The sequence below is a fragment of the Mytilus trossulus genome, chromosome 2, assembly GCF_036588685.1.
Source record: "Mytilus trossulus isolate FHL-02 chromosome 2, PNRI_Mtr1.1.1.hap1, whole genome shotgun sequence".
Classification (NCBI taxonomy): domain Eukaryota; kingdom Metazoa; phylum Mollusca; class Bivalvia; order Mytilida; family Mytilidae; genus Mytilus; species Mytilus trossulus.
In genome coordinates, this window is record NC_086374.1 from 59,070,603 (window position 1) to 59,095,239 (window position 24,637).

Consider the following 24,637-nt stretch of genomic DNA (forward strand, 5'->3'; position numbering starts at 1 on the left):
GAATCTGATGCTTAACGTTTCTTGTGTGTATATTTCTATTTGCTGTGGGGTTTTTTTTATTATTATTAAATGATTAATTATTTCATTTGATCATACAATAGCTATATTCGATATACAACAGTTTTATATGTACTGGTCGTTTATGATTTTGGTATAAAACTTGGTTTACAAGAATTGACTATGGGATATAGAAATGAAATTCTCCTATCCCGCACTTAAACCCATGGCGCTGAAGAGGTTCTTCTGTTTTGACTGAGCGAAATTTACAAATTGATCGCAGTATGTCTGGTATTGCGGTGACGTTAAATTAAGTCTAGTGCAGGGTTTGTGTCACGTCCTATATATTTCAAAACAACTTTTGCTAAACCAAAGAACTTGAAAAATGATAATGATAATGGGAATGAGAATAAAGGATTTGTATAGTAAGATACAAATCCTTGTGGGAATCAAATAATTCCTGTAACTGCTTGACCGACGACAGGACTGTAACGTCTAATAAATATTTCAAAAAAGTGAATGAATGAGGGTTTTGAGAAATTATAGTCTTATTTCCGGGTTCACGATGACTATATAAAATGTTTTTTATACTATTTAAATCACATTATAGGAAATCTATTAATCTTAAAAACCAGGTTTTCGCCTACTGGATTTGAAGAAGAAAAAACATTTATATTAAATACAAGAAAACTCCGTACCTATACGGAATGTAAGACTCTCCCTTTTTGTCCAAACATCCTTGAAGACGGGTATTGTAGTGTCAAGAATAAGTAACGTAAGAGATTAAATTTCATATGGAATCTTTAAATGTGATTCACTGTACGTAACTATAAAATTTACCCCTTTGGTTACCCCATTAAATTTTAACTTCCTTGTTCGTCCTTACCTATGCTAGTACAAAAAGTGATATGTATGTAATTATTCAGACAAATGAATTACTATAAATGATGAAATGAAAGCTGGCCATAGTTATATATATTAAATCTAAAAAGTGGACAATTGTAAGTACATGTATATACATATTTTTTCATTGTTAAATTGTTTCTTTTTTAAGATAACAAATAGTTGGCTCAGTTACAATGTACAAATCGTCCATACATACATTCATTAAATGTTCACATCTATGACTTTTTATAGAAAGTTATTATAGGTCACGGTCAGACTTGTATAGTACATACATGAATATCATGTATGGTTTTATTTCTTGTGTCTGGGCTTTCTTTTGGTCAAGTCTACTGTTACGGTATTCATTTAGTACTCATTTCATTACTAAGTACAAAAAAACAAATGGGACATATTATATAATAATACCATACATCAAAGTTGACGAACACTTTTTTGGGTTTCTTATTGTTGAACAACAAAACATTATCTATTTATGGAGATGTTTTAAAACTATAAATATGTTTAACCGAGTGTTAAGTATACCCTTGAATATTTTACCATTTAAAGTACGCTGTAGTGTGTATAAATGATTCAGTTGATGTTATCTACGTGTATCAAAGTGAATAAACATTTATATCAAAAATACTTAGTGGATTTGGATTGGTGTTTGACGCAAGGCCAAAAGTGTGTTAACTTTGTTATGAATGTGGTTTCTGATAGTGAGCTCAACACTCAGTAAAAAGTTTTTTTCAGGGATAATATCAATGAAATTTACTATAATATGACCAAATTCCCGTTAAACTTTCACGTCAGATAAACAAGACTTGTCAAAAAGAGTTAAAGACGAGTCTCTGCTTATATCTTGTGAATCGAATAACCAAGACATCAATAATTTATCGATCCACTCCCCAGGGCTCCTCCAACTTAGTGATAAAGAAAGAGATATTTGTTAATTTTTCAAAATATAAAAAAAAAGATGTGGTATGATTGCCAATGAGACAACTGTCCACAAGAGACCATGGCTTATCTATATTTTACCTATGTTTGTTTTTAATTAGTCAGTATAGTGAAAACTCAAGTGAAAGAGAGACGAAAGATATCAAAGGGACATTCAGACTATGAAATAAACTGACAACGCCATGGCTTAAAGATAAAATAAACAACAGTACACAAAAAACAACCGAGAAAAATATATATAAAGACATAATACATAATATAAGGGGGACAAACGGTACCTATTTTTTTTAAATGTTTAAAGCTGCTGCATTTATTTGCACCTGTCCTAAGTCAGGAACCTGATGTATATTGTTTTTTTTAGTTTGTTGATGTAGTTCATAAGTGTTTCTCGTTTCTCGTTTTTTTGTAGATTAGACCGTTGGTTTTCCTGTTTGAATGGTTTTACACTAGTCATGTGTGGAACCCTTTATAGCTTACTGTTCAGTGTAAACCCAGGCTTTGTGCTGAAGACCGTACTTTCACCTATAATAGTAATTTTTAAATTAACAACTTGGATGGAGAGTTGTCTCATTGGCACTCATACCACATCTTCTTATATCTATGTTAGATTGGTACTTTGGGTCTTTTGGTTTTATGTAAGTTTGGTTTGTGCAATGTTCCGATCTGATGAACCCTGCCATTTCAAACTGGGTTTTAAAATTTGGTTTTGTTTTGTACTGTTACACAACTGTCTCATGTTGAGCCCTCACAACCATGTCTAACCCAACCACATTCTATATGCGCCTGATCCTAGTCAATAGTTAGTATGTCAAGGGTGCTTGCTGTCAATCATAATTGTTTTACTCTACAACCAAAAAGCGAAGGACTATCTAGTCTGGGCTTATAATTTTAAAGTATGTGTCACTTAATGCATCAACTCTCTAATGGCAAGTAATATATATCAAAATATTGAAAAGCCGAATTTCTTAAGACTACGAAAAATAATTTAAGACCCATTTTGCTTCTTGTGCATAAAGTATATTGTCCAAAAGTAAATGTGTTGATATTATGTAATTGATCGATTTTACTTTAAATATTAATAATATTTCCTTTTGGTTTTAATTTAAATAACTTTCGGTTTCTTATAAAAAAAAATCGAAAACATAATGTATCGTCAAATCAAACAGACTGAATATTCCGATTTGATATGTCAAGAGTTTTAAATCTATAAGATCTAAAAAAAAAAAAAAAAAAAACGTGTGCTGATTTAATATTTCCATACAGTATGTAATCAAATATAAATTTAAAAAAACACATGTTTACATAAACCAAAAGCATAGCTGAAATTTTGAACTTATATATCTGTGTATGCATGTATAGTATAAACACACCTACATGTAGCTACTAGTCTCAAATATTTGTATTGTATGGCAGTTCGAGCCGTTTTGAGAAAGCGTATCAAATTTGGATGACTTTGTATTAATACTAAATACGTATGTGTATATATATATATAAATAACGCTGTGCAGTTTGTATTGGTATTAATCTATAAATTAAACCCGATACCTCGTAGTTAGAATTTTTTAATGTTTTCTATCCCTTGCAAAAACCCTTTAAGGCTCTGTGATTTACATATGGAATCCTCTGAGGAATCCTTTATTTTCATTTTCTATATAGACTACTTGAAACCATCTTATTTTTATTTACATCAGGATCTATCTCATATTTGAAAATAATGATATTGACAATGTATATAAAATACATTTTCAGAAATTACACACACAATTTATGACCTTACTATTATAAGTGCCTGATCATAGACATATTACCAATTATATGCTAAACAATAAATATTGTCATGTTTATGATCAGGAAATGTGTCACATACACTTGAGATACAACATTTTATATACATTTTCCTAGTTGTCCAGTGTTTACACGCTTAGTTATTACAAAAGGAAGGGATATAATTTATGGCCTTTTTCATGTAAGTAAACAATTAAAAGTTCAGGTTGCATGCCGGGTAACTACTTTTTTTGATAATTTTGAAGTTAATTGAATTGACCATGAAAGTTAATGAAGGTTGTCCTCGTTTTCTATATTGATTATTTTAATATGTCTATTTTACAATACTCTTACATTTTATGTTTTTTCCTTTAAATTATTGGTTGATTGGTGTTAAACGCCACTATAGGTAGCGTTTAACACTATAGGTGTATTTTGTGGATGTCAGCTTTTATATGGTGAAGGAAGCTGGAGTGCTCTGAGAGAATCTCCAGTGCTGATATTTACTATCATGATTTCATTGATATAGGGTTTAAACAAAGAGTTCAAAGTGGTGAATTTTAAATCATCCTTTTCGTAAAGTTTACGGAGAACATCGCGAGTTGGTTGACTATTATGTAAGATCTGCTTTGAACACAGATGACGAAGGATATTTTCCATTTGTCTTCACTAGAATTCCGTCCCTTTTTCCTCAATTTAGACTTAATGAGAAACACGACGGTGCCAACTGCGGAGCAGGGTCTGTATACCATCTTTTTGCATTTGTGATATCTCCTTGATTTTGATGGGATTTGTGCTCTGAATTTAGTTTCCTATGTTGTGTTGTTTTTTGGGTTTTTTTGTAACCATTATTGATATGTTGCAGGACTTTAGTCCTAGAGGTTATTAACTCGTGTTAAAAAAATATTGTTTACCACCAAAGTTCGTCAAAATGTATATTAGTTCAAACATGTTCTCCCCTTCATAATTTTAATAAAAGCATATTAAGGAAAACTAGCCTACGTTTTCTAATTAAACGCTTTACTTGCTGAATGTGTGTCTTTTGCTTTACCTATTGAGCAAATAATCAACGCTTCAGAATTGACCCCGAAAGAGTAAAAAATCTAGTATTGTACAAATAGAGTTAACTTAAGAAAAATAGTTGGATAAATCTGGTGGTTTAATTTTCTTTTGTATGCATTGACAACTTTTACTATAAGATACCTATCTTTTTTTTTTTAAAACGCACAAAATTGAAAGAACAAATCTTATAAACTTCCTTTTTAACAGGACAATTTTCTCTTTACTATATAATTACTAGTATACATAAGATAAGACAATACTAGTAACTATAGCTTCGTACTAGTGTAGATTTTGCAGAGAATGTATATAACACAGCGTATACAATGACTCATCTTTCAAATAACATCTTATAAGTTTTAATATTCTTTCGATTTTGAGTCACCACACACCATTCCAATCCTTTTTCTATAAACATTGAACTAGTTCGTCTCTCATTTTCTCTTTGATTATACGGTTCAAAAGTTAATCACCGAACTCAAATCAGACAATGTTTTACTTTGATAAAGTATCAAATGCCAACGTAAATATCAGAGTGACATGACTTTGGTATATGACACCCCCATTTCATGATGCTTCTACATTCTAGGTTTGACCAACCTTAGTTCAATGATACAAATGTTAGCGCAGGACACGCACAAACAGACGGACAAGGTGATTCCTATAGCACTCCAAACTTTGTTTGCGAGGGTAAAAAAAATCGTTCTGATAAAACTATTTGACAAGGTAAAATAGATAGTACAAAAAAATAAGCTGTAAAGAGGTATACATAATATAGCCGTATGATAGGGTGAGAGCATTGCAGTCTTGACTAGTAACATATTTGTTTAGGGGCCAGCTGAAGGACTCCTCCGGGTATGGAAGTTTCTCGCTGCATTGAAGACCTATTGGTGGCCTTCGGCTGTTGTGGTCGGGTTGTCGTCTCTTTGACACATTCACCATTTCCATTCTCAATTCTATTGAACTAAGACTGTTTTTCTTTATTCATTCGAGTACAATTCGGAACACACATCACTATTGTTGGCAAGCTGTACAGTTTACCTCAACATGTTGATGAAATTGAATTTTGTAAGTGAAATGAAAGTCTTTTTTAAATGATTCACCAAAGAACAGATCGATATTAATCATATGCAAATGTATATATAGTGCATTGGTTGTCGTTTGTTTGTCTCTGTCGTAATTCCGTGAATTGTAAAGTTATAAATTATACCCCTAGTTTATTTTCGTTTGAATTTATTCTAATTTTCATGTCGATGCCTTTAATACCAGACTTTGCGGTCTATTTGTAACATAAATTTTATAACTGATTTTAAATTTTAATTAATTAGTCTTCAGTCGTTATCATTATTTACATTTCATTCATGATTAATATTAGTATAATATTGCAATAAGTAACCGAGGAGAAAATCGGTGAAAAAAAATGAATCTAATAAACAAAAAATGGAGTAAACATTCTATGTACTTCAAAGTTGAACAAAAACACATTTTCATAAAGGACAAGTTTCACCTGTGTATGTTGACGTAAAATGTGTTGTATGTAATAGACTATAAGTATTTTAAAAATCTGTACTGTATAGACAAATATCTACGTATCCAATATAATGCGTACAGTTGAACCGAGTTTCTTATAAATGTAGACTGAAGTAAAAGCGGAAGATTTTAAACTTTTATTTTTTAACAATTCTTTTAATAGATGCATAATTGATTGATTGAAGGCTGTTTTGTACCTGATTACATAATAATAGTATTTCGTGCAAGTTCACCGAAAGTACAAATTAAAAAATCAGTAGACTCTGTAAAACTATGTAGACTTAGAAATAGGGGACACATTTTTATGTCACTGGACAGTTCTTTTATATTTCATTAGAGAACGAAGGAGGTTATGTGTTTGTTTCCCGTTCCGAATATTTTAGTTTCGTAGTCTGAAACTCACCCAATTCGTACCTTGAAATCGTGTTCCTTTAGCGTTGGCTTAGCTACGTATTTATCATTATAAATCCTGACAATCGTCATACGTACAATCACATTAATCTTGCTACTAGACAGAAAGTAATACATCTTTCTTTATCCTGCAATCAGGCAACTATTTTACACAAATAATTGTGTCTCCAAATTAATGTACATGTGAAAATTAAGTCTCCTGCTATACGCTTTTATGTCGAGCAAGCCGTTCTTTAAAAAAATATTTTTGTTTGACAGTTCATTTTGGGGCCATCTTTGCTGTCTGCATTTAGATTATCTCGATTTCTTTGAAAAACAGACACAACTTTAAAGATTTAAACAAATAACGTATGCTTTAAATGAAGGGTGTAAATTAAAACAATATATGTACATTGTTGGTTATATGAACTTTATGTTTACCTGCTACGAAACCGTGAGGAGAAAAGCTCGATTTTTCGCCCTAATTCTAAAGTTTGTACAAATAAATTTTATATTTTCCGACAATGCACACATATATTGTATATTACTATGCACTTGCATAAATAAATGTATGACAAATAAGGTGATAAACCTTGTACAAACAAATGCATAACTAACATATTTTTGAGTGTGAGGTTTAGTCAGAAAAATATAGTAATCTACAATAAGTATGACCATATACTTGAATAGGTCGATTGCATTCACATATTAGTCGGATGATCTATGATGTATGATAAATGATGCCTCTCTAATACTTATACTGCAGTGAAATCAGCTGCCATTGTAAAAGACATTTATCTTTTAGTTGGTCATGTATTATAGATATATTTTGCTATCTGATTGTTCAGTTGCAAACATCAAAACCGCACTGTGTTCCGGAACCGGTGAAATGGTGACTGAATATTCATTGTACAGATATCCGAACTACGCTTTAACAAAGCACCTCAAATAAAGAGATTTTGTTAGGATTCAGATAATACTTAAGCATTCTCCCAAGTTACAAGGATATCCGTATAGGTCGTAAGAAAATTTCGTTTTTGTGCACATTTATTGTAGATATTGGATGCATTTTTCGTGGGTATCTATTGTTGTAAGCTAAATACAATATAGTTATTATATATAGTAGGACATTATCCTTTTTTTAATCTTCCGGTTAAAGGATGTAAAATGCGATACAATACATGAGATTATACATTTGTCAACAGGCCAATTGTATAGCTTGACATGCAGTTAGGGCGATCTCATATTTGCCATTGAGTTAAGGCGATTTATATAGAGCTTGCTGCCTACTAAAGCGCTTGTCTACAGTTAAAGACCGGATGGTGACCTTAACGAATTGTCAATATGAATATCATTTCAATTATGGTGTCCAGTTCAGTCTCAATGACATAAAACTTCAGATATTTACATTTTACATTGTTTTGAATTTTTTCCATTTAGCTAAAAAAAAATATATACAACAAATGGTCTGTGAGTGGTTTTTCATTTTTATACTAGGGTATTGGGCCTTTAGATATTTTATGCTGGTGGTGGATTTGTTAATTCTCACTGTATACTATAGTCGCATTTTTTTTTATAGACTAGAGGGATTTAGAGCGTTAATCTAGTAATTGGTATTGACACATAGTTAAAAGCTACATGTTGACCTGTAACTGTTCTATTTGTTGGGTTGTTGGATTGCTGTCTTACAAGAGAATACCTCGGGGGTTTTAGTAAACTTTTATTAAATATTATAATTTTTTTTTTATTAATTTAGCCTTTTTTTTCTATTGTTAATTTGGGTTTTTATTATTCCTAACCCCTTGCAAACCCATGTAGGTCTGATAACATCGAGGGTATCTGCCTTTTATTTTGTTTATGTCGCTATAATTGTTCATTGGGATCTGTATTGTTTTTTATTTTTATAATTCCTTTATTTCCATCAGTTGCTTCTTACGTTGTTTTCAACAAGTCCAAGCTCCTTGTGAAGTATGAATATAAATTTCAATTCTATTATATTAATAAATAAAACATCAATCTAATAAATGTTTCTTAACATTAACTATAATATCTTCTTTTAACTTCTTTAATAATACATTCGTTTTGTAAATTCTCTATAATGAATAGACAAAAAACATCAAGTCTTTTCATTTTCTGATCAGATACATAGAAGGTTTTATAAATTGAAAACCCAATAATAGTAATAAGAAGATTTCACATTGAAAGATAATTGTTTTTGGCTAAACAATATTTGATAAAACCAAACTAAGTGATATTTTATCAAATATTGTATAGCCAAAACAATATCTTTCAATGTGAAATCTTTTTCTATATTTACTTTTTGCAATAAATTATGATTTTTGTTCTCCAAAAATCGTGTATAAAGGAACATGACATAAAGTAATGTTGATAATCTTCTCCAGTAAAGGATTTGTTTCATAAATCATTGTCTGTTACCTTCGATCTAAATAATAACTTTTTAGTAGGTAGAAGGCCTTGTAAAAGTTTCCATCGATACATCTTCAATTTATTTTCTTTTAAATAGTAAAAAATAAAGTTGTACAATGGTTTCAAATGAAATTCTGTCTGCAATGGTAATACATTTAACCATACATTTATACCAATAGGTTTCACAATGTTTTTCTTTACTAATCTGTTATATAATAACTTATTTGACAAAAACGAAATGTCAATATATTTACCATTTATTGACAAACATTGTCTTTTTACATTGACTATGCTTCTTGTTGAATTCTCTGATCTAAGACATTTTAACCAATCTTTTGGAATTGCTTTTTTTTAGGGATGTCAACTCAGCTATCCAGTTGGATTTATTTTCATTTTTTTGCAAAATTATATCTTGTGAAATTTAACCATTTTCATTAACTCGAATAATTCAGCGCCCTCTATTCACTACTTTTCTCGAGGTTAATGGAGTGATCGTATTATAACGACTGGATTATTCGGGTTACATTTTCATTTAAATATCATTTATATAAATCAAGTTAACTTTTATCCAATTTTTGAAAAAAAAGACATTTGTTATTAAATTTAATGTATTTATTCCCCAAAATAATTTGGTTTCTGATTTCGTAAAAGGTGTTTGGTATATCTGTCTGTCCTCCTAATTTCATCCAGCTTTTTAATACCTTTTTATAAAATTTTGGAATATTAGGTAGATATTGATCAACTTTATTATAATCCATATTCATGTCAACTGCTAGGCAATTTTTTCCTGAGCATTGTTAATAATGTAAAGGTATAAGTTGCCATATGGCCATATCTGTATGTAAGATTCTACCTATCCATGATGCTTTTAGTGATTCAAAGTGACTTTCAATGTCAATCATATTCAAACCCCCGTTTTCATAACTACCAATCATCGTATATATTTTAGCTTTATCTGGTTTGTCATTCCAGATAAATTTGAAACATTTTCTTTCTATTTCTTTTTTTATATTTTTCTGGAAATACGCATGAGATAGCTAAAAAGGTAAAGAGTGGTATAATCAAGATTTTCCCTAAAATAGTGAGATTTCGCTTTTTCCAAAGAATAAATAATTTATCCATTTTATCTCTTTTATTTTCAAAATTTAATTTCTCACATTCTTCATTATTATGTCCAAAATAAATCCCTAAAGCTTTTACAGGTTTATCTGTCCAGTTAATATTGGCTATTTTGTCATTACTATTTTTGAGTTTTCCTATCAATATCCCTTCTGTTTTATTTTTATTTATAATTAATCTGGAATAAGATCCGATGATTTCAATTTCAAATACACAATGTATGAATGATTCATTGAATCCAAAGTGATTTAAAGTATCTAACATAAATTTCCATTCAAGAGTGTACAAGGCTTTTTTTTAAATCGACAAAAACAATAGCCCCTTCTATATTATATATATCTGCATAATTTATAATGTTCTGTATTTGCCTAAAATTAAATCCAATGAATCTATTGTTTATGTATCCAGACTGATCTGTGTTGTGTTTTTTTTTTCAAACTGTTCTTTTGACTATGCTTCTTTTTTCAACGGTATCATATTGATGCTTTATGATTTGATTTCAATTCTTTGCGGTATATAATTATGATGATATATTACATCTATATATTACATAAACTAATACTTCCCATAAGAAACTTTTAAGAATAACAATTAATTTTTTTATTTGCTAACTTGCTATTGGTTAGCGTCAAAAATAATACTAATGTTTTCCATGTAGCAGAAATACAAAAATAGAAGCGGTCAAATTTCTTTTTTCATTTTTGTTTTATATTTTCAGTGGAAAGTATTATTATGATGTAGCCTCATTATGGTGTTAGACATTATGTCAGCTCCTAAGCTACCAGCCCGAGTTCCATCACAGAGAGGGAGACCTTTACCGGAAACACCGAACAGTCCTTCGCATTTGACAAAACAACAACCTTCACTTAAAAATCGAGCCTTACCGCCACCTCCGGAACAAAATGTGAACAGTTCTCCGAATAATCATGTGAATCCAACCACTCGTCGAGTTCCAGTACCGAACTCGTTAAACACAGGTGGACAAACTTTAAATAAACGTCCTCTACCTCCGCCTCCTGCGGAGGACAGATACGTGAGCAGTCCCGTTACACCACATGAACATAATAGTGTTTCGACTTTACGCCGTGGATTACCACCAGTGCCAAATGAGTCATTAACAAGTGAGTCTCAAAAACGACCGTTACCACCACCACCAACCAATGAGACTAAAGCGCCTATTCAACCAACCAATCAGACAATGCATCAAATTCCACCAAATATCAGATCATCACCTAAACAGACAGCTAATGGAAATGTACGAACTAGATCACCGAATTTAGTACCGAATGCTTTAGCACTTCCACCTAAGTTACCAGCTAGGAAGTCAAGTGTTTCACATAGCCATGGTTCATCTACGCCAGGTAAACATCAATTTTCCTATAGTTCCATAGCTGCTTTAGGGCATGATCCTGTTATGAGCCCCCCCCCCCCCCCCCCCTAGTCTGTAGTCGAGATTCACGTTGATAGTAAACATGCATAATAAGAGTAAAACAATGATATATTAGTATATATATATATATATACTAGAACACACCCGTGATATCGCGGGTTCGTGACTGAATTAAAGTATACAACTATGCGCAAGCCTTATTTTAGTATTAGTTTTGTCATCTGATAAAGTCATGCCGATTATAAGATACACAGTTTTCTCTGCTTTCAAATCTTTCTGTTTGAACCCGTCGAACTGGAACTGGAATTTTTGGTAATATTAATTATTTGGAAAACAAAAGGTCCTGGAATGGAGTATGTTTTAATCAACAGCATTGTCCTTAATTAGTTATAAATAAAGTTGAATTCTTTGATTCGCTGTTTTACGTCATGCCCGCTAACAAATTGAAAACTGTACCTATACGCCTTATTTTTAGTCCAGATTTACAATAGGTTACAATTTGACAATTTGGTAGTGTCAACCCTGTGATAATGACCCGTGTATATAGCATATTGATCCTGAATACACCGTTTGTTGGTGCGCCTGTCAGATGCGGAACGTACAGATAAGGTAATAGGTAACAGGTGAATATACTATTGGTATCGGTATCGGACTCGACCCGGAACTTCTTAATTATTGGCAATATTAATTACGTGGAAAACAAAGGGGCCTGGAGTGGTGTAATTTTTAATCTACACCTTTGTACTATATATGTTATATATAAAGTTGAATTCTTTGATTCGTCGTTTTTACGTGATGACGGCTGACAAATTCGACCTCGTAATTTTAGTATTATAGATGGAACAAATAAGTGATATATATTGAAATATCTAAGATGTATGATAATAAGGGAGAGGGACTTACGGGGGAGGGGGCTCATAACAGGACCCTGTCATCAAGCACCTATGTCTAGTTCATGAAACTTTCAATTCGGTTATATTTATAACAGTCAACATGACGGGACATGTTTTCCGATTTTTTGGAAAGTTTTTGTTTCATATGTTGAAAGTATAATTTAAAATGCTTTTTTTGTAACAAATTGGGGTAAAAAGCGTTGACCGAAGTACATTTCAAAACATGTGCACACAGTCAACCCCTTTACAACTCTACAAAATTACTAAAATTAGCACGAGGGACAATATTCCCCAATATTCATGCAATGACCCTTTTATTGTATAGCAATATAATATTTGAAAGTAAAAATTTGTTTAAACTAAGATTTTGTCGTTGATGAAGTCGTGAATTTTGATGATTTATTGCACTAGTGCAATATTATAATTTATTGCACCCTTACTTTTGGTTACTTTCTGTGGGAAATATTATATTGTATTGCATGCTTCTTTTATTAATTTTATAGAGTTGTAAAAGCGTTGATCGTGTGTACATTTTAAGATTGAAGCGCTTCCGAAGTTCATTTCAAAATGTACTACAGTCAACGCTTTTACACTCCAATAAATTTACCAAAAGAAGCATTCGATTCTTAAATGAGAAGGTTTATTTTAGAATGACGCGAGATTGCTGTTAGCCAATCAAAATAACGTATTATCATGAAACATGTATGTACTGTAATTGTTTATTTATGAGTAATGGGTTTGGTTTTTAATTTTCAAAATGTTGTGCTATAAGATTCTTTTTAATGATTAAGTATTAGATATAGGTTAAAAGATAATATCTGCAATTGTTCAACTTCCTTTGTCAGTGATAAGTTTAAGGATCATTTTCATTCACAAACCAAAATCCGTCAACTTCTATACAGGAAATGTATCATTGTTCCGCCTAAGAGAAATGCTTACATAATTTGTTTTGTTCCTTTTAAAACAAATAATTTTATTATGAGTGGTTTTTTTTCATTTCATTTATGTATAGAAAAAAGAGAGATAACCCTCGTTAGGAAGCAATTCTTTGTTATACAAAATCTGTATTAATGGATGTTATTGTCATTTCTTTTTCATTACCTAGACTATAATAACGTTACCTAACTATAAGAGTGTTAATGCTGGTGGACGTTTCGTCCCCGTGGGTATCACCAACCCAGTAGTCAACACTTCGGTGTTGACAAGAATATCAATAATGAATATTATAAATTTCCTGTTTACAAAACTTTGAATTTTTCGAAAAACTAAGGATTTTCTTATCCCAGGCGCAGATTACCTTAGCCGTATTTGGCACAACTTTTTTGGAATTTTGGATCCTCAATGCTCTTCAAATTTGTACTTGTTTGGTTTTATAAATATTTTGATATGAGCTTCACTGATGAGTCTTATGTAGACGAAACGAAACGCGCGTCTGGCGTACTAAATTATAATCCTGATTTCTTTGATAACTATTAACATCAATCAAAAAGGAGACGTGGGTGACTAGAAGAGATAAAAAAAAATATAATCCACAATAGATTTAAACTAAAGACATTACTATTTGTTTCTGAAACAAGGGTTATCTCTCTTAATTCAATACAAAATTGAATTTAAAAAAATGAAATCTCACATACTATTTTTCTAAAAGGAAAAAGCGAATTCTGTAGGTATGTCTCTATAACTCGCAGTCTAGCAGGAACTTATGTTAAAAGTCGACAATTAACTGTGATGGTGATAACAAACGTACCCGTTTCATTCAATAGTCAGCCCACTTATCATGTGTAAATGAATGTTTCAAAGCTCTCATTTTACAATATCAATAGTAGAAACATTCTTTTGTTGTGGTTAAGGCAGTGACCAATCATTTGTAGCTGTTTGAAGCGATATTGAGAAAATTTCCCTTTTTATACCTAAGGAAATGGCGGTTGAAATCAGTTTTCATATTTAAAAGTAAAAACGAGATATGTGAACATGATTTTACATCTGAAAAAATGCAGCACTCTTTTACATTAACAATTATTAATATTGAATCAGCCAAACTATTCAACACTTTGTTCCAATTCATGTGCATTTTTTAGCAAAGTTATCGGATAAACTATTGGAAAATAACTCATTGCAAACAATGCAAATCATTGCCTTACAAATTTGAATTTAAAACTTAAAAATAAATACTTTGACTATGATTTTTTTCAACTTCTTCATTTGAACTAAGTGGATATTTGTCTTATTGGCATCATACCAAATCTCCTTATTTTTATATTGAATTGAATCATTAAAGATACAAGTACAATATATATAATCAGATAAAAAGAATAGAAACATATCTATGCGATTTTAATTAAACGTTATTCTATAGTGTTGCCAAAGTTGCGCATAGTGTGCTTAAAGTAATAAATAATTGAATTGAATTGGTTCTCTGCAAGTTGATTGGTATACTTATTAAATGTATCAAAATCTCACATATTGCAATATAATATACAGTCCATTGTGATCATTTGAAATCCACGTTTATACAGAAACTCTGAAAAAAATATACAAACTGAGAGTTATAATGAAACACATTTTCAAAACAAATATAAAAAAGAAAAGCAATACGTGTACCACTAACACAAATATGTTACAGAGTGGAATTAATATTTGTGCACGCACCTTTTTTGCGTAAGAAATGGTAAATTGAAAGCATACGCACTGACTGAATTTGATTAAGCATTTCCGTCATCACGGTTATTCATTCAAATCTGATGTTATATTAATTCGGATGTCAAACTACCTACCTCAAGTATTTTAACTACGGCTTTATTGCCATTTAATCCTTAATATGTCTGAAGGCATACCTTTTATGTGTCGTGTGAACAGGGTTACTGTATTATAATTGATAAAGTGTATATGAACCAAGAAGTGTATAGGATAGCTGATCAACACATTGAATACAATTTTTGAAATTCATAAAAAAATTAGAAACCGTATCAACAAAATAAAAAGTCCCAAGTTTTAGAATAAGGTTTTTAGCTTCATGACATCAACTATATGATATTTTTGCTTTCATACAGAGCCTTTTAGCAAAAACAATCAAAATACTGTATTTTTTTGTATTGTAGACAAAAAAAATCAAATTACTGTATTTTTTTGTATTGTAGACAAAAAAAAATCAAAATACTGTATTTTTTTGTATTGAAGACAAAAAAAATCAAATTACTGTATTTTTTTGTATTGTAGACAAAAAAAAATCAAAATACTGTATTTGTTTGTGTATTACAATACGGATGAAACTCTCGGAAATTTAGCGAACGAGGTCTATTTCAATATGACTTTATAATAAAAGTTTATTGCAAACATAGGTTATGAAATCATTAAAATGATACCTAATTACAAACAGTGTGGTTTTTTTAAACATAGGTCGAAAAGGCAATAACACCCTTTCACACAGAAGAGTATATTTATTTGAGCTTGGATTTATATTCTCTTTTATATCTTCTGAAGGAAGATGACCATGTGTATTTATTTGACCGATTTGACCGATACATATAGCAGGAAATTCACTTCGTTTTCATTCCTATTAACTATACAGTTCCTTGCTGAAGTATTTTTGACAAAAATATCGTTATAAGATTTGTAGTTTCTGCTCTCCGACCCATGTGTTCCGACCTAAGGTAAATAGTTATATAACAGAGATATAATTTTCTTCACTCTAACCGTGTTTTCCGACATTTGTCCAGGCTATCATTAAAAGATGCTAAATATCACGTGGTAAACGTGGCATACAGGGACCGTCTCATAACATATATAATTACGTTATCATTACACTTGATGATTAATAAATATTCGCATTATGAAAAACGCTTATGTTCTGCCAAAAAACCAATAAGTTTCCAATTCTATTTAAGTGTATTTTACTACAGTCTAGTCTCATGGATATACTTGCTGATGTACCAGTATGTAATTAGCAAAAATATGATTGATAAGATGTTTAGCTGAAGAAGAGATGAGATACGTGTATTCGGAAAAACATATACCTACAAACAGGCTTACAACAGAGATGTGGTATAATTGCTAAGGAGATAATTTAAAGTGTCATTCCTTCAGATATTATAAAAATAATTGTAATATATGTGGTAACCTATCAGACATAGAATTGTGCTCAAGACGAGGATTTCTACTAAAAAGAGATGTCATGGACGATTGAACATCTCAAAATTAAAAGAAAACTACCTACCAGCCAAGTCAGGCAGACATAACAATAAAAAATAAATTCTCTATTTCAGATTTAGAAACACGTTTCCTGTTCCACGATGTTAAAGATTTTCCTCCACCTGAAGAATATCAGGGCCAGGAAAAGAAATATCCAAGTCAATCCGAAACAAATGTTAAAACCAGTAAGTATCAGATTTTAAGGAAAAAATATAACTCAAGCAAGGTGATTCAGTTAAAAATCACTTCTAGTGATCGTGGATGGTAAAAAGCTAAATAATAAAAAAAAAAATGAACCCCGAGGAAAATTCAAAACTCAAAGTCCGTAATAAAAGCTCAAACACGCCAAACGAATGGTTAACACTCATATTTCTCACTTGGTAGATAATGGTGGATTATACCTGGTTTTAAAAATAGCAAAAACTCTCAATTGTATGATATTCACACAAAATTCCCATATTGGCAACGATGTGTAAATTAAACAAACAGACATTATACGTAAAAAGTGTTTTTTTTTAAAGTAAGAGTACAGCAGTCAACATTGTGTTAAAATCTTTACAATCTTTAAAACAAACAAATATGTAACAAAGAAACAAAAAAAGGCATATATCCAAAGCACATTAGTAAAACGGTAAGACAAGAGTACACAAATGTTATCATTGCTCAAATCTAACATTGATCTAAGACGTTTTACATATTTTTTGTTGCTTCTACTGTCTGTTTTGCTCGTTCGGCTCTTCGTAGAATTGCTTATCAAGACTTTTTGACGTCAGATAATTTGACACGGCCCAGATAACTTTGAACCAGACTTATCACCGACTTCATACAATTTGCCATGACGTTGATAAGTTTAAACCAAACATACCGAGTCCACTTACAGTCTGTTGGTGAAGCGTATAACAAATATTATTTCAATCATTTAAAAGACAAATATTTTGCACAATCTGACGAATCTTCATGATATTCATTCGCTGCGATTACTCCACAAAAAGCTTCATATTTTCTCTGGCATATGATTTTTCAAACATTAATATAACAAACACCTGATTATTGGTACTAGAATATCGGATTGATTCATCCATGCATTCACATTGAATAATCGCCACTAACAGATACTTTTTTAATAAATCAAAAAATATGTTCTCCATTTATAGTATAAACAAATATACATAACAACCAAATCAAATAACAATTTTAATTAATTGTCCATTGTTTCCTGAAGGTCAACTCGATAATATATATATATATATAACCGGAATCACATTATCAGATAGGTACACAATGCTGCTTTCATCATGTTACGACTTTGGTTCTTGTAAATTAAAGAAAATAAAAACATTCTCCTTCCGATTTCCTTTGACCATTGTAGTACTATACTATAATATATCAATGCTCAGTATGCCTATGTATATACCAATGCGTATTATTTCATTCAAAACAACTTTAAAAAGTGTTCTTCCCACTGGTAACCACCGTACCAAATTCGTTCATTTTAAATGACATAATTAATAAAGATTTGATATGTATGAAAATATATTTTTGTTTTCTTTTTCCTGATTTAAAAAGACATGTTTGCATGTAAGTTATATTTTAAGATATATGTTTTTTATGACGGCTTTTTCAAAACGTTAATATAGACGTCTTTTTGAAATAAATTTTATTAAAACATAGTGAAAATCATTGTGACAGTGATTCCGTATAGGCCAACAAAAATTAAGGCATGTTTTGGCAAGACCATCTTCAGAAGTAATTTACTTGATCTTTGACATTGTGCACACTAAGTTCAGAAACAACAACCATCTGTCAATGATACCAACCCATCATTTTCTCTATAAGAATAATGCCTGTACCAAGTCAGGAATATGACAATTCTTATACATTCTTTTGATGTGTTTGAGCTTTTGATTTTTGTTATTTGATTAGGGACTTTCCTTTTTGAGTTTTCCTCGGAGTTCAGTACGTTTGTGATTTCACATTTTGAAGAAAACACTGTAACAGGAGGGTCGGGTGTCTATACGTCACCGTTCCCTCTTGTCGATTAATGGTTCGTTCCTCTGCGACTGAGCTCTGGCAAATGAGACCAAATACAGATGTTCAGATACTTTATTAAAATATTACATATCACTTTACATGAGAACAGTGATAAACATAAATTTGGATAAGTAAGGCTAATTTCAATGGTCGGATTATTGATGAATCCATGTTGTAGAAGATGTTAGGCGGATTAATGATAAATCCAAGTGGTCAATTTGAGACCCAGTACAAACTATTTCTTTAATAAGTCTATACATTTCACAAGTCCATTTAAAACGGTATAATTTCCTCCATGAGAATGGCAAAATCTTCTCTTTAATATCCAGTAAGTTGAATAAAACGTCTTCCAAATCATTACCATATAATTTATCTAAATATACACTTTGTCATATTCCTTTCTTTGACAGTGAAATAGTTCATTTTGCGTCATTCCGTGTTTTAGCAAAGGGAGATTATTCCAAAGCTGCGCATCTCCGTTACAACACTAACTATGAAAATCCTTAATACAGGTTCTGCTTGAATACTGGAATCACGCTATTTAATTTCTTTTTATTTTTACTTTATTTGCATGTAGTTAACCTTAATAGTTTGTTCAACCTCAAAGAACGATTATGATATTCTAAGTCTATACCCACCTGGTTCCGGGACTCAGGTGACACTAAGGTCGAAATAATACCATGTTTAATGACACTATGACGCCAAGGTCGAAATAATACCATGTTTAATGACACGTACATATGTATGACGCACGTGAAAAATTAACGCAATCTTAGTCGTTCTTTTATTCTAAAAGGGGAAAACAAACAATATAACAAAAAATTGATAGATTGTGACCTTTTCTACCCATTTCCTTTTTCAAAACAAATTCAATTTGAGAAACATAACTAATCGACCAAAATGACGGATTTGAAGAAATATTGAGGACAAAGGTGACATGAAATTTTTTTTGAAACGTAAAGATATGAACGCTTTTTGTGATTGCATAACAAAAAAGAAAGAAACGTTTTATACGCATTCATTAAATAACCTACACATACGGCTAACTGAACACTTTTCATAACATTTGGTAATCTGGTTACCGAAAATCATTATATTTCGTGGGCCAAATAATAAAACCTTTTTTCGTTTACAAGTATAATTAATAACTTTATAGATAAAATATCATCAATTTTGAATGCGAATATGATTTCGTATTATGTTGTCAAACAACAGTGAATGTATTGAAATTCAAGCATATGGAATAAAAGCAATGACAAAGCAATAAAAAACAGAACCACGTACCACACAAACCACATGCATTCTTCTTCTCCGAAAAAAAGAGTAAAATTAAAACGAACATACATGGTCCGTCAAATTTTACTTTGTGAAAGCATATATTATGTCTGGTAGAAACCACCAACACATGTCTACTTCTATATGAATATATATTGGTGGGAATGAATAGAATAAATAAAATAAAAAAAGTTATTTTTATTCTAACTAGGTCAGATAAAATAAATGTTAACATTCTAACAAATAATCAGCGAACTTAGAGATCTGTATACAAAATGTCAAGATGGGATAGGACTTTAAAGTCAGAAATATATGCCAAGAGAGGACAAACTGTGTAAAATATCTTCAAACATTTATCATGAAACTCCTTTTTTATTATTTCAGGACGACGAAAAAGAACATCGCCTAGATAGCAACTGACGACACTATAGTGTTACTTAATAGACAGCTATTAAATTATTTTTGAATATTATTAAGAGTACAGCCCTTGCAGTTTAAAACATTCGGTAACATTAGTATTGGAAGTATACTATATGCATAGTTCAATACTAATTACTTATAATTCGAATTTCATTTTACTAATAAAATCATTTTATAATCAAGAAAACTATCCATTTTGTCTATAAAACTATAAATCATATAATATTGAAACTGGATTTTTATTGAATAATATTGTATTCAATTGGTTCTAATACATTGTATGATTAAGACTATCAGTCATTGTGGTTTTCTTAAATGTCAGGAGCCAGGTAGCTTTAAAACAAAAAGTGAGTCTCTGTAAATAGAAAAAATCATTTCTTCCTAAATAGCACATACGAATGACAAATTCTTTATTTACATGTCCATGCTTTAGATATTATATTTAAATTAATATATATGTATATATAAAATACGAAATTTATTAATAAAATCTTAAAACAGATTTGTCACTTGTGTTTTGTAACGTTAAGTTCGGGAAAAGTAAGAAATGTAAAATACGAAGCCGTCGCAATAGTTGTATAATCAGATATGAGAGAGATACTCTCACCACGATCCTTCAAATCGTTTGAAACAGAGACAAACGAGGACAACAAAGAAGCAGAGGTTATCAGATGGAGAACCAAACTCATTTATTAAATCAAAGGAAGTATTTTCACTTGTGTTTTGTTCACGTAAACCTCAGGAAAATTGAAAAAACGTATATAGACATTTTCTTATTGATTTTAAAAATAAGAAGCCGTCGCAATTATTGAATATTCGAATATGAGAAAATACACATAGCTAATTACCTGAATTTGAGTTTTCCTAGCTTGAAGTTTCGACTAGTGATTAATGACACATAGGAACTAAAACTATCGAACATTGTTTGCAAAGGGACAAAAGGGAAGAAAATAGATTTAATTCAGTAATTAGAGAATCAAAACTCATTTATTGAAAAGAAACCAAAAACATCAGAACGAAAACGAAAATCTACAATATATATATACCAATGCGTATTATTACTTTCAAAACAAAATAAAAATCGTTTTATTCCCCCGGGTTACCCCTTACCAACTTTCTTTCATTCTTAATGAAATGATTATTAAAACTTTGATATTATATGTATAGATATTTTTCTTTGGAAAATAAAATTGTGGCACGTTTATTTAAATGAATTATATTATTTTTTTTTTACAACAGTGTTAAAATAAAAATATAGATGTCTTTTTGAAAAATATTTTATTAAGTAAAAAGTATAAATATTTCTGTAACACAGATTCTATCGATCAATTAATTAAGCTTACGTCATGAGTTGGAACGTGCATCTTTCGAATTAATTGACTTGGTTTTTAACATAAAACCCTAAATTCAGCAACAACAACCGTCTGTCATTGCAATCCGGTTGAATGAATACTACAACAAATAAATAAAGAGTAAACAACGGAAAATTGGAGTTATCTCTCTTTGTTACAAAGAAAAGTAATGCAACCGGCTAACACTGATATAAAGTATGAAGCTAACTATGCTTCAAATCAACCTCATAGTTACAAGAACGCAATTATTCGTAATGCATTTTCCATAGGATTCCACTAGTGTTCCGTATTTTTTTCTCGAAGACTACACCAACTAGGAAAAAACAGGTAGCAGTTCAGTTGCATTTCAACAACAAAAAATATAGGGTCATGCGGCTCACATTGACTAAAAATGCAGTTGAAAAAGATCGTCTATTTTTTTTCGCTTAATGAAAAAGGCATACTTTTAATGGCTCCGACGTGCAGAAATGGAAGACTTCGTAAAATCTGAATATGGTTTTCGGCAATTTTTAACCTAGTTGGATAAGCTTTCGATTAAATGTAACTTCAATCCTGTATCAACCAATCAGAAGTCGTATAGGATTTTATTCTGAGTACCATCTTGTAAAAAAACTTGCCGGTAAGATGTAAACAAATAATTGCGCTCTTGTAAACTCGTAGGCTTGGCGTGATCAACATAGTCAGAAATTTTGAATATTTTCCATTATAAAGAAATATTGAAATTTTCCTATTGTTTTTCTTAAAAAGACTATTCCGCAAAAAATGCTGACTCTCTTTCTAAAATATCTTTACAAAACCATGTGCTCAACAAAAACTACCAACCATTTGCATGATACCGGTCTCGAAGAACTAATTGCTGTTTTATAGTACCTAAATGAAACAGACCTAGCTATGCATAAAGGAGTAGGTCTGGTAAGGACCGATTTTGGCAGCAAGTTTCAGGTTCATCTGACGAAAGATGTTGACCACTTTTTAAACACTTACGTGTCTATTTTATTTGATTCAATTAATTTATATGAAAGATTTTAACTAATTTAGTCATTAAAAACGCTCCGATTCAAGCTGAAATATGAAAAAATCTACCAAATATGCTGAAAATGTCACTTTTTAGATGTTTTTTGTCGAAAATGAAAGTGGCCGCATCCGTGTTCATCCTCAACCTTTATATATGTTATGAATTATCATCAAATACAACTTACATCTAAATATTTTGGATGAACACGAATGCGGCCACTTTCGTTTTACACGGAAACCGTCTAAAATTTACCAAAATGCTAGAATTGTGAAGATTTCAGTAATTTAGCATGACTAAATGGTGCTAGTACTCGATATATGTACACATCATATTGTCAAAAACAGCCCATATTTATGTAGCAGAAGCATTATACTGTCCAATAAATAACTCAATGTATACATTTTAACAATTTTGTAAATTTGCTATATTTTGGGGCCAAAAAGGGCATTTGAATAATATGGGGCCAAATATTCAAATGCACAATATTTATTATGATAACTGCATTAGAAGCTTGTGAAACTGAAATCTGGGAAATCTGAATTTTTTGCTGCATATTTATAAAAAGAAATGGTGAAATACGTACATACAAAATCTAAATATCTTTCAACTGTGACCGAGTATAACACTCTTATTCAATTCCACCTGGTTTTAGATACGGCTGATGACAAGGTCGACAAAATACCGTGTAAGATTTGACATTTGACGCACGTGAAAGATTAGCGTTATCTCAAGTCGTGCCTTTATTTGAAAAGAGGAAAATAAAAATTCGAATTAAAATAAGTGATTTATGACCTTTTCTGTTCATCCCAAACTTTAAGTATAGCATAAATGCTTCTAAAAGAAATGCTGACTCTCTTTCGAAAATATCTTTACAAAACCACGTGTTCAATACAAACAACCAAACAGTTAAATGATATACGCTTTGGAGAGCTGATGACTGCTTCATTCAAGGTACATAAATGAAATAAACCTAGCTATGCATCAATTTCTTATTTTCTCATTATCATGATGTTATTTATGGTTATGTTTTTTGGTCCCCTTAACGGAGAAAATTCATAAAGTCATAAGTTTATAAATTAAAATGAAAATATTTTCACTCGTCGGAATTTTTCTTATCATACACGATTGGTAAATGCTAGAATAATGGAAATACGCTGTTATAATATTTTCAGTTAAATTCCACCTGGTTTCTTGACTCAGCCTTAACCAAGGTCTAAACAATACGTATGATGCACATGGAAGATTAGCGTAATCTTAAAAGGGAACAAAAATACTCGAAAACAAATAAAGTGAATGGTGACCCTTTTTCCGGCTCATCCCATTAAACAAAATAATAAATCGACATAAAATGACGGATTAAAAAGAAATATTGAAGATAAATGAGACATGAAAGAATAAGAAAGTAAAGCCTAATTGCTTCCAAATTTTTCTGCCTATTCCGATTTTTTTTAAATACAGTTAAACGACTTAAACGGACGGCATATGAAACAAAAGGGCAAGGGGCCATGAAACAATTTTATATTTTTAAACATACTTATCGTGTCGTTGATAAACATCTTTTTGTAAAGTATTTAAAGAACAGAATATTGGAAATTCAAATGCACAATATTTACTTTAATAACTGCATTAGAAGCTTGTGAAACTGAAATCTGGGAAATCTTAATCTTTGCTGCATATTTATAAAAAGAAATGGTAAAACACGTACATACAAAATCTAAATATCTTTCAACTGTGACCGAGTATAACACTCTTATTCAATTTCACCTGGTTTTAAGACTCAGCTGATGACAAGGTCGACAAAATACCGTGTAAGATTTGACATTTGACGCATGTGAAAAATTAGCGTAATCTCAAGTCGTGTCCTAATTTGAAAAGAGGAAAATAAAAATTCGAAATAAAATAAGTGATTTATGACCTTTTCTGTTCATCCCAAACTTCAAGTATA

The 24,637-nt window shown here is 30.9% G+C and overlaps 1 protein-coding gene across 2 annotated transcripts; it reads left to right on the forward strand.

The window, feature by feature from the left end:
* The first annotated feature begins 863 nt into the window (after positions 1-863).
* LOC134707652 (WAS/WASL-interacting protein family member 1-like) lies at positions 864-20,827 on the forward strand. Of its 2 annotated transcripts, none has more exons than XM_063567606.1 (4): positions 864-998; positions 10,847-11,489; positions 16,674-16,784; positions 20,290-20,827. In XM_063567606.1, exons 2-4 carry the CDS (start codon positions 10,877-10,879, stop codon positions 20,316-20,318), a joined length of 753 nt encoding a protein of 250 aa, XP_063423676.1. In that variant the 5' UTR covers positions 864-998; positions 10,847-10,876; the 3' UTR covers positions 20,319-20,827. The 2 variants fall into 2 exon arrangements, with proteins under 2 accessions (XP_063423676.1, XP_063423677.1); XM_063567607.1 differs by lacking the exon at positions 864-998 and adding an exon at positions 3,691-3,805.
* The last annotated feature ends 3,810 nt before the right edge of the window (positions 20,828-24,637 follow it).